General features: G+C 41.4%; 1 protein-coding gene across 3 annotated transcripts in view; it reads right to left on the reverse strand.

The window, feature by feature from the left end:
• elp4 (elongator acetyltransferase complex subunit 4) overlaps positions 1-16,809 on the reverse strand; it is a 50,777-nt gene that overhangs the window by 32,954 nt on the left and 1,014 nt on the right. For 2 of the 3 annotated variants that reach the window (XM_058630094.1, XM_058630092.1), the window contains exons 2-7: positions 16,764-16,799; positions 12,000-12,121; positions 10,370-10,504; positions 8,832-8,968; positions 5,749-5,833; positions 2,088-2,276 (exon numbers count right to left, since the gene is read on the reverse strand). In XM_058630094.1, coding sequence (XP_058486077.1) covers positions 2,088-2,276; positions 5,749-5,833; positions 8,832-8,968; positions 10,370-10,504; positions 12,000-12,121; positions 16,764-16,799 — 704 coding nt within the window. Of the gene's footprint in view, positions 1-2,087; positions 2,277-5,748; positions 5,834-8,831; positions 8,969-10,369; positions 10,505-11,999; positions 12,122-13,229; positions 13,399-16,763; positions 16,800-16,809 lie in introns of those variants that run through there. The other variant, XM_058630093.1, reaches the window with a different exon arrangement.

Here is a 16,809-nt window from a genome sequence, read left to right on the forward strand (position 1 = left end):
TCATATTAATGCACAGTCAATGTATTGGTGCATCCCTAATAATTAGATATCATGGTTCTAATGTAAACACTTTAAAACACAATGACGATGGGGAAATTATTGATGAATGCATTAAATGTAAAGTAAATAAGTAAAATGAATGAGTAAAACTACATAAGTAACACCTTAGTATTTTTTAACATAATACAATCAAACTTCAGGTGATATATCTAAATTGACTGTTATTAAAACCTACTAAAATGCAAACACAATTTCATATTTTCACAATAAGGAATTTGAAATCTTAAGCTAAATTTGAAAATGCCAGAAGACCATGAAGGTGAGGGGCATTGTGGGTGTATTTTTAGGAAAGACTGTGTATCTTGTGTTTGTGTGTGTTTACTTGTGGCGGGTGGGGGTAGAAGCGGGACATTATATGATGGAGGAGGACCAGGTTAGGACAAGGCTAATTAATGTTTCAGATGGTCTGTGGCACTGCGCTGCTGAGAGAAGGCTTTCAGTGAGTTGCTCAGCTTCCCAAGCTGCTCAATAATGGATAGAGAGTCCAGTGCAGTCTTGGCCAGCTAGCCCACTGCTACCAGTCTAGACAGGCTTCTAAAGGCCACACTAAATTAGCTAATTATCTGCAAGAAATGACAAGAAAGTAGGGGAGTAAATGGACAGTTTGGTTATGATATAAGTTCTCTGGACAATGACAAGATATGTGCTGCTATCACAAAAACGGTCACAATGTGATTTATTTTGCTCCCACTTATTCCCACGTCAGTATATTCCCACAGTTATGAACTCACACAAAGTGAAATGTGATTTGAGTATTGATGAATGTGAAAAGAAAATAGTTATAGATAGTTGTCTTCAAAAATAAAGGCACATCAACAATACTGATCAATGTTTAACTTTTGAATTGAGACTGAATTGATATATTGATCCAGATAAACACATTATTACACTCCTAGTACAAAGATGATCTAAGATATAAATTCTTAAACTATCAATTAACTTCAAGGCAGCAACTTTTCACCTCAGTTGACCATTTGTAACATTTTCTTATGAAAACATCACCACGTATTGCTATTCATAAAGGCCATTTCATACACTCCTGCCTTAATAGCCTCTCATTACCTACATGTTGGCTTAGACACCCAACACCTAATTTCATCCAAATTTTCCTCCTCCTTTCTTCTTACCCCGCTCATTCCCTTCTCTCCCCAGGATGGAGAAGGGGGAGGAGACAGATTAAGGGTTTGGAGCCCGGGCCAGGGAGGGATAGGGGGACCACTCCCACCACAGCTGACATCTGCTAGTTAGCCACTTTACCTTTTTTGAGTAGGCCAGGGCCACTATGCAGTGAGCGTGTAGGCTCGGGGCCAGATCATATTATGATAGTTCTGAAATTTAAGCCTTGACCTATATCTTTCTATGACGGCACCTCAGATAATGCAGCTCTCATGCTCTTGAGAAAGAGGACTGTGAGGGAGACGGGGTGCTTGAAGTACGGAAGAGAGGAAACATTTTTAGCAGAAAGTCTCAGATGGCTTTTCTTGTGAGAGTGCCTCTATGGCCTGAGTGTTTGGGGAGGGTGGCTATGGTTTGCCATATGCCTCAGCAGATGACTCCACCTTCACACTGAGAGGCCAGACTGAACACAGACCGATGCACGTGGACTCAAATCTCTCCCCAAACACACACACACACACACACACACACACAACTACAAGGAAAGGACATGGGCTGCACAGACACACGTGCATGCAAGCACGCATACACACACTCATTGTGTACAGCTTCAAGTAATTAATGGCCAAATAAACAAACATAGATTCAGAGGGCTTTGAATGAAGTGTGCACTCGACTGGGTCTGTAGGGGGAGTGATGCATGAAGGACAAGGCACCACACGGGCCTGAGTCACACAAGGGTGACACTGAACCCAGGGGTCAAGAGCAGCCCCCATTACAAAAGACTCAAAACTATGTGACCCGTTGATGAACAAGACAAAGCAAATGTCCATGGACCAAACATTGAACCGGACACAAGTGAATACTCTGTCTATTATGTATATTCGAGTCAATTCAATTTCAGCACTTACCTGAATGAGATATGAAGGTACAGTTACGACCGCTACAGCCAGTGATGACCTCAGCAGTGCACGCAGCCCGTAGAGAAAGGTAGTAAGGGAGTGGCAGTGTGCGGGGTTGTCATGGCAACTGAGGTCATCACCCCAAAGAGCTGAGCCAAGCGAGTGAAGCCCAATGCGCAGGATGTTGCGTGACTTTGACTATAAGAAAACACAGGGAAAAAAGAAGGGATCAGAAACGGCACAATGAATAGTCGGAGTCAAATGTAATGTTCTCCTGAAACATATTTAAAGTTTATATTACTTGAACTATAATGTTTTATTTGCATTCTCCGAGCACCTCTGATGATTAAACGATAACTGTATTTGAAGTTTTTCAAAAAGGACGCTGCTGTCTTGGTTAGTGCTCTCAAACGCAGGGGGAGAGGGACTGGACAGTCTGCTGCTCGCTAGCACAGACGATCGAAACACGGTGCCCAAACGTGACTGGACACAACTGCCCAATCACAGAGGCCATCTGACACACGCACAATGGACCTGTCAGACAGGCTTCCAATATGGCTGCCACCCAGAAACCCCAGCACATTCTTGGCACCACAGCGATGCTCTGCAGCCAAGGGGGCCTGGGTAAGGGTGGAGTGCCTTCCCCTGAAACCCCCACACCACCACAAGAGATCAACGGTAACCCACTCTCATGAGGAGTGAGAAAAAGTGGCCAAACAGTCGTGGGATATATATCACTGAAACTGAGAGAATGGAGGAGCCTGTCCAAACTGTGAGAGGTTTTTAACCTTTAGCACAATTGCCTTTTATTTGGGTTTTCTTCAGGATGGCTCCTGATTACTGAGGTGAGAGCCAAGAGTGATTAACAAAGCTTGGCCTAAAAACTGCTTGGTTTTTCCTTTTTTTTTTCAGCCTCTCCTCTCCTTTCTCCCTCCCCCTCCATTATCTCGACCCTCCCAAAATCTCCTCCACCGCAGTCCCCATTGCTTCCTCTCCCAACACTATGACCTAAGCTTCGTTTAGATCTGGATCAGAATCACAGGCATCTAAGAAAAATAAACCCCATTGTTTCTGGCAGTTTCTTTCACAGTTGGCTCATAGCTTTCCAGAGGAGAAGGCCCTCAGTGGACTTCACATTCATCCTCCTCCACGACATTCAACATCGGTGGTGCACTTCTACATCTACAACTATACTTATAGATTCAAGATTACTTTATTAGAACAGCTCAATAAACTCTAAAAAAAACACTAAAAATAAAGAAAAAATAACACACTTGCCTACCCAATAGACTTATATATTTCCAAATAAATATTATACTATACATATTACTATTTGTGCTATACTATACTATTATAATGTTCATATTACTATTTGTGCTGTTTGCAAGTGTTGTGTGTGTGTGTGTATGTGTATGGTTACATCTTTAGGGACCTTTCGAGCATAAACACTAACCTTGTCAGGTCCAGCAGTCGTCATGGAGACCAATAACTGGTCCTGATAAGGTAAAACCTAATTACTAAAGTTTAGAAAGGCCTTAGTTTAGAGCTAAGATTTGAATTTTGGTTTAGTTAAGGTTACGGTCAGGCATCAACTGTTCAACACTTTGTTCAGGCAGTCCAAATGAATAGAAGACAATGTGTGAGTATGTGTGTGTGTGTGGGTGCATGCCCTTGTCATTATTGGTTTTGCCCTTTTTTGTTAAGCGGGCTTTCCCTACATTGGTTTTGGGGACACAGAAAGAGAAATCTGTTACTATGTGCACAGCCTAGCAGTGGGGGATTGTGGTAACATGACTGTTACTGTGGCAACATCACGAGGAGAGGCCAAACTTAACTCCTATAGTTTAGCCTATAGAAAAATTGAGGGAACAGTGCCAGTAGAGTCCAGCCAAAGACCAGAGGCCAGCCATATAGACTTCAGCCAATCTGGAACCACAACCCGATCACGAGCCAGTCTCCGCGGAGACTCACAGTCCTGCTGCCACTGCTGTCCCACTCACCTCAAAACAAATATGCTCAGGGAGCCTAATCCTTGTTCTAATCTGTCATTTACATAACAGTTTATATCGAATCTGCATCTTGTTAACAGTTCATGGCAAATTAACAAGTGCAAAACACACACAGACAGACAGACAAACACACACACACACACACACACAGAGACTGATCACCCATACTGGGCGTTCCTGTGCCAGTGCCCATGTTGCTCTGTGCTGGTCTGCATTCCTAGACTGTGCCAACAGCATGTCAGGCGGCCACACTGCTTTAATGATGTCAGCAGTTAATCTGGTTTGTGAGTGACAGCGCTTGGGGAGGGAAGGTAGGGGGTATGGGAGGTAAATCCTGTGTGTGAATGATGGGGGAGGATGTGGCTCCAGGTGACAAGCAGACGGGTCACTGTATGTAGGTGAAAAAGCCACACACATATATACTAGGCATGTGCATTTACATATAAACATACATATATATATGCATGTACATTATGCTAGCATGGTCTGAACCGCTGTGTTTTTTATTGTGCTTACGTAAAACCCAAAACTAGGTCCTGTCAAAAACATGAATAGGAATGACAGGCGAGAATGATGGGGCCATGGGTGATTCTCAATGAAGAGGACTGATGATTATTAAAAAGATGCACGTCAAAAGGCAAGACACACACACAAAAGCAAGGTAAACAGACTCGAAAGAAATGGTGGTTGAAATGTGACAGAAGAGCTCAGGGTGACAGATCCCAATCTAGTATCCGCACCTTTTTTTTGAAAAACTTTTCACACTGACGGGGTCATATTTAATTAGTGAGGTTAAGGTTGTGATCAGACATTCAAAACCTGCTGCACAGTCATAGTACCTGCAAGTCAAGTCAGAGTTCAGCTTTCATAACGTTCAGTGAATGCAGAAAATGTGTTATTGTCTTCTTGTCTGCGCTGCATCACTGTTTTAACGAGTAAAAACCACAAACATGTCCACAATAACTGAGATGAGACCATTGCACATCTGATGTACTTTATAATACAAATAAAGAGATAATAAATTGTATTTCCATGTATGAAAATGCTGAGAGTGATTAGGTGTTACATGAGAAGAATATTGGTCTAAAATATTCTTGATAAGCTAATTTGGCCTCTGTTAAACCATAAGTATAAATAAACAATAAGACAGTAAGAGTATTGTTTATTGAAAAGATATCTTCTTTGTCCTTTTTTTTTCTCATCTTAAAACAACCAGTTCATGTTTTTGGTTTGTGTGAACTCACAACATTTATTTGCTTCAATTCAACCATTTATTATGATGTGAGAGCTGTCTGTGCCTGAGTATTTACGGTGTATGTTTTTTGCGCTTCTTCCAATAAATTCTGTTCATATGGGGATCTGCAGTAGTGGCTGCCCTCAGTGAAATACATGAGATGTGTTTGAATAGCTCAACATTCCAATATTTATAACAGGGTGATAGAGAGGGACAAGGTAACTAAAGACAGCAACATAAAGGAAGTGAGCAAAGAGATGACTATGCTGAGCAGCTTAATAACGATTAAGAATATTAGAGGTACTGCAGATTTCAAAAGGCTGTAGTCGAAGAAAATATATGTAAAAAACAAACAAACAAAAAAAACCTCTTTGGATTCAAAAGGAATTTGAAAAGCAACAAAGTCAAAACAGTCACTGATTCTTACCATGGAGGCTGCTACAGCAAAGCCCTCCTTGTGTATGACCTCTTGAAGTGATTTCAACAATGCAGAGTAGGACTCAAGGACTGGACTGGAGAGAGGACAGGACAGAGGAAAGACAAAAAAAGAGAGAGCATAAAGTGTTACTTATGGGGTATAAGCTCCAAAGGAAACAGGTTTGAATTGAATAAACTGGGCCGAGTCTATCGTTGCAGGGGCTTAATCCTCCACGAAGGCAGCATGGTCCTCCTGACTGTGCTTTTCTGGAACCACTGAAGCACACGGACAACCCATATCAAGAGATCCAATTAATTTATTTGGTTGATTAAATTACAACATGACTGGTTCCTTGTCAGCTCCCTGAGGATCTGATTGTGCCGAGACAGACAGACAGACAGACAGATGACATGTGCATCGGCACAAACATACACAAAACAAATGATAAGGGGGAGTTTTAATGGGCTGATATCTGAAATTAACAGGGAACAGCATTTTGGTGTTTAATCAGGGGTAAGATGTGCACCACCGACAAAGGGCATACACCAACGTCGCAGCAACGTTGAGAAACAGTCAAGGGACGGCTCGCTGCTGAGCACACCATGTACCTGTAGGACGGCCAATAGGAATGTTAACCCCATCTCTTTACACAAGACCCTCCACTTAAGAACGCCCAACCATTGTAATGACCACTCTGTAGTGAGTCACAGTGGGCTGCAATGTCACTTGTCAATTTGACCTGCAGGCTACACAAGCTGATACACACAGATTGGTCACACGCCAACGGCCCTGCATAAAGACCAGTAATATACACTTGTGTTGATTACACTTGCACAGAGTATATCCATGTACTCCATTTCAGTTATTTGGCCCAACAATGGTGCCTTCTGACCCTGCTGAGGCTAATGATAGAGCTGGTTTGGTGAAAGAGGGAAACCTACCCTCCTTGGCCCCTCTGCCCATGCCCCTGCTCTGAGGTAGGGGGCTGGGATGGTTTGACACACAGTTGAGCAGGAGGTTGCCTCTGGTTGGCAGCCATTGTGTAAGACAGCATTGTGTTTTAGCTACCCCTACTGAGCAGCCCTCATTCAGGTACCGAAAAGGTCTAGGTGCTTAGCTGCAGGGGCTAGTGCGTTGGCTAATTAGGATCATACACGGGGAAACGTCTTTATCTCAGCGTTCCTCTTTCAGCGAGGGAAGAAAGGAGGAGAGGAGGGCATGCTTGGTCTTAAACAACAGGATCTGTATCACCTAGAGAGCAATTTGTGCCAATTATGCCTTCAAGTGAAACGGAGCAATTTAACAGCTAGGGTATCAACATGGGGCTGTGGACACGTGCAAGGGGGAGTAGCCTGCTTTGGCGTTTGCGTAGTACATGTGTGCGTGTGTGTGAGTCTGTGTCTATGTTTGGGGCGGGGCTGGGGGCACAATGGTGCAGTGCAGGTGTAGTTTCCTGCTGTCAGATGTATAAGCCACTCAGACGCCACAACAGCATGTCAGTGCGGCCATGTCATTCTTACTTATGAGAACACTTGCTTCCATCACTGGAGAAGATATTTTGCTTACTTTCTACGAGTAGGAATGAGCTCTGAACGTGGGAAATTATATTTAGCACATTTTTTCAGTGCCTTTCTCCTTATAGTCCACATTTGTGAGAATGTATTGTAAACTAGACACCCAAAGCATTTAATGTGTTTGCATGGGGTCGACATTAAATAGTCTTTGTTTGCTGAATAAAGGAAGAGGGCTTTTATAAAGCCTCCTCCACATCCTCTGTGCTCCAGATTGCTGTATTTACTCAGTGCGGGTGAGTGTGCCTTCGTGTGCCTCCGTGTGCTCTTGTGTCTTCAGCAGTACTCTCTGAGTGAAGAGCCGCGTGACCTCTGAACCCTAAGTACACTCAACACAGGAGAAATCAAACAGACTCTAAGCAATAAAGGCCCTTATTTAAATAGGCATACACAGCCTTGAATTGTGTATGTCACCTTGAAGCAAACGAGTGAGGCCAGCTACACAGAATAAACTACAGAGCAGATTGATTCATGTTTAATAAAGCTGCTCTGTTTTTTCAATGTGAATATGTTTATATCTGTGCATCACACTGCTGCTGCATTCAAAGACTGAAATTAGCAGTGATTTGGGTGCTTTCAATTATCTACTTTATTATATTTTGAAGAAAATCAAAGAATTTCACTATCTATTAATACTAGTATACTATTATTTTAACACAACATTCATAAAATGCACTGCCTTTTCATGCACACTTTGTTGCAGCAAAAGCTATTGTTAAATTAGCTTTACAGAAAATGTATGGGGGGGAAAAAAGCCATGCAGCCTTTTAATATGGCAATTTTGCCCTTTTAAATCAAAGTAAAATGAACATCAACGAGACATCTGAATCAACTTGGTAACTAAGGGTTTTGATTCTCCCGTGCTGAGCATGATTTTCCTTTTTTCTTTTTACTATTTTGTGGGACAACACACACACACACAGTGACTACCATCTGGCTTTTACTTTCAATGGGAAATGCCACAGTCAGCAGTCATTCCCAGCTCAAGTGACTCCGCAGTAATCACAGGAATTTATCGACTCCAGCTCAGATCAGCACTGTGATGCAAACATGACACAGGCTATTTTATAGTGTGATGTTATATATATATATATATATATATATATATATATATATATATATATATATATATATATGTATATATATGTGTATATATGTATATATATATATATATATATATATATATACATATATATACACATACACATATATATTTTTATATATACATATATACACACATATATATACATATATATATATATATATATATATATATATTTATACACATATCCATACTGTAAACTGGTTGCAGAACTTATATAGTGTAGTATGTGATCTACCTGCACTGTTGGTTTGCTGTATTCTGTGAACGGTGCCATGTTTGCTTACCTGCGTTCTGTGGACAACGTCTTACTTGTGTAGCTGTTTTGCGCATGATGTCGTGTTAGTGTGCCCATGTTGTGTGCATACGGTGTCTCATTGGTTTCCGCGCCTGGTGTGGATGATGTCTTGTCGTCTTACCTGCGTGTGGTTGATGACTGGGTGGGATGTTCAGGAAGGTAGAAGCGGTGGCTCTTGGCCGCCTGGCGAATTTCTGGCTCCATCATCTTGGAGACGTCGTAGTAGTGGCCAAAGCGGGATGATGATGCCAAAGCACTCTGAGGACGTCAAACAAATCAAACTCAGCGTAAAGAACAAGTGCATTAAAACCCTTTAAATAAAGAGCATTTTCATCAATGTGTAATGACTGCATTCATCTTTTCAGCTTTCAGCACACGCTGTGCATTTAGCTAAATTTCAGACAACAATAAAGCAATTCATGAGAAAAAATAATCTTATTTGTGCTTCTAACATGAGTAAATGAGTGTGCTCCACAACACTGTGGTAATGCAATTGCATTGTTTATGGGTCATTCCTCAACATTCCTAAAGAAGGGAAGTTAAATAACCACTACGACCACGCTCTTCATTTCTTCACATAAATGTCCACTTCTGACTGTGAAAGCAAACGTGTCAGGGAAGCAGGGGAAGGCGGATGTTTTCCTGCAGCTGAAAGAGAGAGTTTTAGCTCTTCTCTCTCAGTAAAACCAGGGATTCCATTGTTAGAGGGGCCCTTAATCTACTCCTAATCTGGATTAGGGCCCCCGGTGTGTCCCTCTCCTGGCGGGACGAGGGGGTCAGCGGGGCAGGGGGGGTCAGGCGCTCATCTTCTCTTTGTGAGCTAGGCAACCCGCTTAGCGTTCCATCCCCGCCCTGACGGCCTCACCTTTGATCTGATGTCTTCATCAGGAGAGCGACACAGTGTGCTGTGCCAGGAGAGGTGTGTGTTAGGGGAAAGTAAGCGTCGACTCTAGGGGTGAATTTGAGATGCAAATCCTCTGGTGGGGCTTACTAGTGGTTTGTAAAGACGATTTTACAGGGGAAGGGGGAGAGGTGAGGAAAGAACACAGATATAAAGAAGTTTCCAGGGAGAGAGAAAGAAGGAGAGGATCCCCAGGGACACACTGTGCGCTGTTAATCCACATAGCGATATGGATTATAAACCAAAGGGGGGGGGGGGACTGTAGAGAAGTTGGGGGGGTCACCTCTGCTCAAAGCGGAAGAAAGAGTGCAGGGCCGCCGACCCTAGCAGGGGGAAAGGCAGGGATTTGAGGAGAGACAGAGGAGCAGGTCTGGGTCATAGGGTTGAGCGAGCAGACATGTCAATGCACAGGCTGCAAAGTACTCTTGTTTCCCAGGCTAAGCAGGGGTGCAGGCGTGTGTGTATGTGTGTATATGTGAGTTGGGGACCAGTGAAAAGCCTACCTATTGCCAGCTAAGTGTGAGTAATCTGGAATAGCTCTGAAAGGAGAGGCTAAGGCCTTATTCACTCCACAAAAGAGTTTAGAAGCTGATGGATTTAGTGGTGGAGACAATTGCTAAACAACTAAGACCCGAGAGGCAGTGTTATTTTTTTTTTTCTCATGCCATTATTAACAAAGGAACATGTTGTGATTTTATTATAAGCAGTACGATCACACTGTTAACTGTATTCTGCTGTCATATAATCCCCCTGATTACCTGTACTTTAGGAAGATTTTGGTAACGCCAAGCAATCTTCATAGCATCCAAACTGTCCTGGGGTTCACGAGACAGCTGCGGCTGCTCCGCTGGTTTATGGATGGCGACGTCATCCAAGATGGGAGAAGGGAGTTCCTTAACAAATACAAAAATGAACACAATAAATTATTAATGTGTTGTGTTGATGGTAAATTGACAAAATAATTTCATTTTTCTCATAACTGTTTAGTTTATCTACATAAACCATGGTGGTGCAAGATTGTAAATGCATACAGAGTTGAAATAAAAACTGAAGGAACTGATATTTTTTATATGAGAATCCTGATTACTCATACATGTATAAATGAACCTTTATTTTAGTAGTAAGCATCTGCAATGGCACACTGAGATTAAAATTGCTTTTACATGTGGGAGCTAGTCAAGACAAGGTCAGTTGGCAGCAACATACTGTACATGCAATAAGACAATAAGAAAAAAATTAATTAGCGGTATGAAAAAAGATTTCAGACAGGAAAGTTGTAGCTGTGAAGAGATTATGAATGAATTAATCAATCAATCTTTAAAGTAGTGTGGTCTTTTATCAAACATTTGTAAAATAAGGAGAACTATTACAGTAAACTACAGCTGCTTTTCAACTGAAGTACTTGTCCAGGTGTACGTAAGACGGCAAACATCAACAAATGTTGTTCCTGAGTTTTCAGAACATTTCCTGCCAGGCCCCACACATATATAAACACAAAATTCCAGAAAATGTCAAAGTGAACCCATGTGAGAATTTAGCAGGAAAATATTTAAAAAAAATGGTTTTGACCAAGATGCTATCTCTAAGCTGAATGTTAGGGGAATTTTTCTGCCTAATTTCTTGTCATTGTTGCCAGTATTTGCTCATGAATTGCAAAATGTCCAGGCCCAGTTTCATAGGAATTCAATAGGAATCTCAAAATCATGTGTGGGTATCCGAACTGTAGACACATTTTCCAATTTCCTGTGTTAACCTGATATTTCAATGTGAGCTGTTTTCATGTGTGCATGTTATTGTAATGCATTAAGTCCAACCTTAGCATCTGAAGATTAGCATACTGTGAATGTAGCTGTGAAAACACTAAATGATGTGATATATTCCCTTTGGGAGACCCCGTCTCTTAATAAGCCTTTGATATGTAAAGAGAGGGTGAGGCTGTGACCCCTCCCACTATCAATCAGAGGGAGAAAGGCCCTCCTCCAGTATACTGGGCGGCAGTCAGCTTCTCGGGCCTATAGGTCTCTTCTCAGAGTGATGCATCGGGAAACATTTCAACAATGCGACGGCCATACCACCCTCGACCTTTCGGGTACCCTCTGTGACTCTGACACATTCTGAGGAAAGCTGAGTGCTGACAAAATACCTGCTGAATCATGGTCTGATCAGTGTGACCCAAGCTTAATAATGTACATCATTTGTTTGTTAATATATTGTGACAAGAAGAACTTTCAGTTTGCTTTTTTTAAAGCACAGCATTTAAACAGGGATGATGTTAAAGACACATCTTAGCTTCCCCGTGGATGGTTTGTCAAGACCAATAAAATGACATGCATTGCATTATCGCAATACTCCCCTTTTAAGAGTGTTCACTAGACCCCTCTCTTATACCTGTAAGATGTCATCAGGGTTGTCTTGGGCAGCCCCCACAAAAAGTTCATGTCGACAGACTACTCCTTCTGCCAGAAAGTATTTCAGGATCATACGAGAGTAGCTATCATAGCGGTCCTCTTCTGAAAAGGAAACAACAGGACAACAACAGAATTTGAGTGTGAATGGAAAAACAAACATGAAATAAACCGTCACTGTCAGCAAGACTTGAGGAAGGAAGGGTTTAATGAAAAAAGTAGGTGCAGCATCTTCCCTACAACAAATATTAACTTCAAGGATAATATTAGATCTCGTCTCACTCTGACTATTCATTCAGACACCACAGATCCAGAATGATGTCCACATCACAGCTGCTGACTGCAATTGATTTAAGGACCAAGCTCAGGCTACCTTTTGTAGGAAACAGATGAAGAGATAGTTAACACGGCATAGAGACATAGGTACGATCTGATAATCAAAAATGACATGTGCAGCTCTCTTGTTGGGGTCCTTGCAGTTTTTTTGTCCACTTTCCCAACCAGCATCAGAGATGAGAGGCAAGAATTCACCTGTGCCCTGCCATTCCATTGAATACAACAGTGTTCCAGCTGTCAGGGAGACTGACAGGAAGAGGCCGAATAGTACCTGTCCTCAAACCCCTTCCTGACATCTGGTCCGCTCAAATCTCTGCTTTCTGTGTGAATTACAATTTCAGTGACATCCTGTCATCATTATGTTTCTCATGCTGAATCAGGTGTGTGTAGTTTTAAAAGCAAAGTAGGTCAGAGGCCACATTCCAATTATAAGAAAAACCAGAAACAAAGGCTAATTTAGAGCAGTGTCTCTGTCATTAAAATGACCAGCAACTAACTGGATACATCAATCATACTTTCCCAAAGGTGGCCATTCTTGTGGCACACAAAACAGCCACCCAACTATTACACACCCCCTAGATTCACTAAAAACAGCCGGCATTATCACCGTGAAACACTCAGTCACACAAACACCCATGAACGGGGCACATAACTCTACCCAGCATGCTACTGCTGCTTCCCGTCACAATCACCATTTTGTAAAGCTTTCATAGGCCTCTCTCCACACAATGACAATCTGTGGGCACAAAGACAAAGGCAGCAGTGACAGTTTAAGGTAATGGGCATACAGTTGACAGCTTGGGAATGACATCCTGATGCGTCATCCTCGAACATCCGGAGAATTCTCCCCTCCCACGTTCCCCGTCTATGTCCTCACCTACAGACTTAGGATGGCCCAGGAAATTCCATGGCTCTTCAATTTGTTGTCGGTGGGGCTCCCTGTTCTCTTATTGATGGGTTTCTAGGTCAGCAGGCCTTTGTGGCTTTCAGCAGGCCCCACAAAGACTCCCAGATGGGCCCTCTCAAGATGGGGCCTATTGTGGTTGTGTTTCTATGGGAGCCTTACAAATGGAACCTCCAGGAGTCATTAGGCTGTTGAGGCGGGGGGTAAGGGGAGGCGGTGGGAGGTGTCAGGGTATAGGAGCAACAGGGGGTGTGGGACGGTAAAATCTTTGAGGTAGATCATTCAGTCTGGACAGTCACAAGATGATTTTTCCCCCCTTCATCTTTGTTTAACTTATTCTGATTAAGGTTTGTCAGAGGGGGAAATGCCACTGTTTCATTTGCCTTCAAACGGGGGGAATGTGAATCATATCCTGCTGAAGCTGCAGGGGGAGGAGACAAAATATCTAGGTCAGAGAATGTTTTCCCCCGTTGTATTAGTCTTTGGTCTAGGACACCATCTCCCGCGAGTAGCTCAACGGTGATAGGGCAGGTAAACAAATAATCACTTAAATCAATTGGCTTGTGTCAACCTTTAAGTAAACTCTGACAGAAAAGGTGATATTATTAAATGAACAGCTAATGTGCAGCATTTGTCAACACTCTGTATATGTCTATATCTCATATTTATATTTGACAGTTGCTCCTAGCATTTAGTCAGTTTCAGGCATATGATAATATGTTTTTTTTCCCCACCACATAAAGATTATTACTTTATCGCAGCACTTTTTAAACAGTGCACCTGCCCTTGCAGATGCTTTGGTCATTTTGGGCCTCTCACATATGCAAGTTTGGATGTCAAAATTGATTCCACTGAAAAATAACTAATGACTTATTCAGTTCTATTCCTTTTGATGGGAGTTTTTCCTTTAGTAAGACAGTGTAAAGACTATGGACCCGAATGAATTTCAACTTACACAACACAAAGTTAAAGTTAGTGAGAAAGTCGTTGTACTAGATGTAATTAAAAAAACTAATGGTCCCCTCATTTTCATCTATCTACAATTCCTTCTGTTATTTTGCAGTGTTTCTGTTGTATTTTTAATGCAGAAGTTATTCTGTAAATCCTCATGTAAGACAAAGGTGATGTGATCTGATCTGAACTAAAATAACTGTCATGCAACGTATAATAATCTGCCTTTTCTGAAGTGTTGAGAATTATGATTAAGTTATGTCTAGTAAAGGATGGCAACTAATGCTTACTTTTATTATTGATTAATCTGCCAATTATTTTCTGTGCATAACCATGTATGTTAGATATTTAGAGTGTTATAGAAGTATAGAAGAATATATTTACTGAAATCCAATAAAAATACACTCAAAACCAATTAATTGATTAATATGACAGCCCATTACAGCCCTGTAACAGTTATTGCAATTTGCATTGCATGCAGAAATTATTTTGGAGTGTACCTTTACTCTTGTTATAATTCTTAAATACTGTATGTTTAATTTTTTATCAATTTAGTCTGTGAGAGAAACTACTTTCAGAGCACCTGCAGTAATCTGCATCAGCAATACAAGTGTGCTTATATAATGTGGACATCTTTAATACAAAACAATCGATAAATGTTGATGTTTATTCAAGATTCACAAATATATAGTGATACATTATAGAGGCAATGAAAATGGGCCGTGTAGCTTTTTTTCTTTCTTTTCTTACAAATACACAAAGAGCAAAGAAATCTTCAGATAGAAGCCATACTGGACTGATCTCGCTCTGATTGACAAATCGGGAAGGACAGCTCAAGACACTTCAAAGGCAGACGACGACCGGTCTGATAATTTTATGTCTGTGTCTCACAAATAGGCCATCACGGCTAAAGGGGCAGACTGTAGGAGACGACTGCCTGAAACAAACACAAACAAACACACACTTCAAACTCCCCCCCGTCCCACCCACATAACAAAACAGACACACACACACACACACACACACACGCACACAGCAAACTGAGCACCAGCGCACACAACACTTTTTTCAGAGAGAAACACAAGAGAGCGCACACACGCATTTCACCTTTACTGTGTCTCTCATTACCAGATGAAACCAACCGTACATTGATTCACAAAATGGAAGGGAAGAACGCATTAGTGTGTAATCACTGACTCCTGCATCGATTGGGGGGATGAATTAAAGGGCAAAGCAATATCATCAGTTGGTATAGGCCTTAGCTACACACAAATTACAGCTTCAAGGGGAAACAAGACTACCTTAACCTTACTGTCTACCAGTGCATATAGCCTAGCCTATGATGAATGATGATAATAATAATAATAACAACAATAATAATAATACAGTGGGAGACATTTATGTCCATAGAAAGCCCATTTGCTTTGAATGTGATTCCAAAAACTTCAACAACACGTCCACAGAGGAGCATGTTAATTAGGGATCACAGAGAAAGTGTGAACACCTGGGATTCTAACTTGCGACCTTCAAGTCATCTGTCTATTTACAGTAACACACACACAACACAAAGAGACTGAGCCAAAACAGAACCTATTATCAGCTGCAGCAAACCAAATGGGCAGCTGAATCTAATTTGGGGGATAGGAATAATCAGTTAACTTTCATAGAGGAGCAAGGAAATCAGAAAATCCTCACAATCATCAAAACACTTGACGACTGAAATAATTTGCCAGTGTGGCCCTCTCTCTCTCTATAGAGCTTATTTTTGAATGCAGAAGTAACTAAAGGTCCAAACCTTCCTGTTAATATGTGGCACTTCCAGTAGTTGTTTCCTTCACGTTTCTGTGAACAGAGCGAGTGTGCTTTCTTAACAATGTGGTGCAAATACTTGTAACTATCCATGACAAATGGAAATGGCAGGTCAGTTCCATATCCATGTAATATTACGGAGTTGCAGGGAAATGGTCTCATATAACATATTCCTCGGCGTGCGGAAAAAATATTTAAATTAAGTAATGAATTTAAAAAGTCAGCAATATAACCCGGTTTTAATTACACAACTATAGACCTATATTGACCTGCATCTGCTTATGTTGCCTTGGAAGTTTTACTGGTGATTCACAGTGTAGCCACTTCTCTGGTACTGGATGACTTTCTGAAGGTTTATTTTCAACAAAGTGCACAGAACAGACATAAGGACACTTCATTGGCTTCTTCAAATTTAAGCCTTTTAGCCACACTCCTTATTCCTCGGAGAAGGAAAAAAGTTTGTGTGGCACTTTGCATTCACATTACTAGACTTATTTGCAGCTGATGATGAAAAAATGTTGTCCTGCCTGCTGTGTAAAGCTACATAACTACTGACTGGAAATGCCAAACTGGAAGCTTCTCACATAAATAATATACGTTTCTGCTGAAAATAAGGTCTATTGTTGATAACAGATCAATTTGATCATCACGCTAATCCATCACTGTCTTATTTTCTGCCCAAACAACCTGTTTCAATACATCACATGAAACAATGACAATATTTGCTTTCTTAAAAGAGAATCTTACCTATAAGAAGAACTGTTCCAACTGCTAACCCGCCACCTGTTAGTGG

The sequence above is a fragment of the Solea solea genome, chromosome 5, assembly GCF_958295425.1.
Source record: "Solea solea chromosome 5, fSolSol10.1, whole genome shotgun sequence".
Taxonomy (NCBI): Eukaryota; Metazoa; Chordata; class Actinopteri; order Pleuronectiformes; family Soleidae; genus Solea; species Solea solea.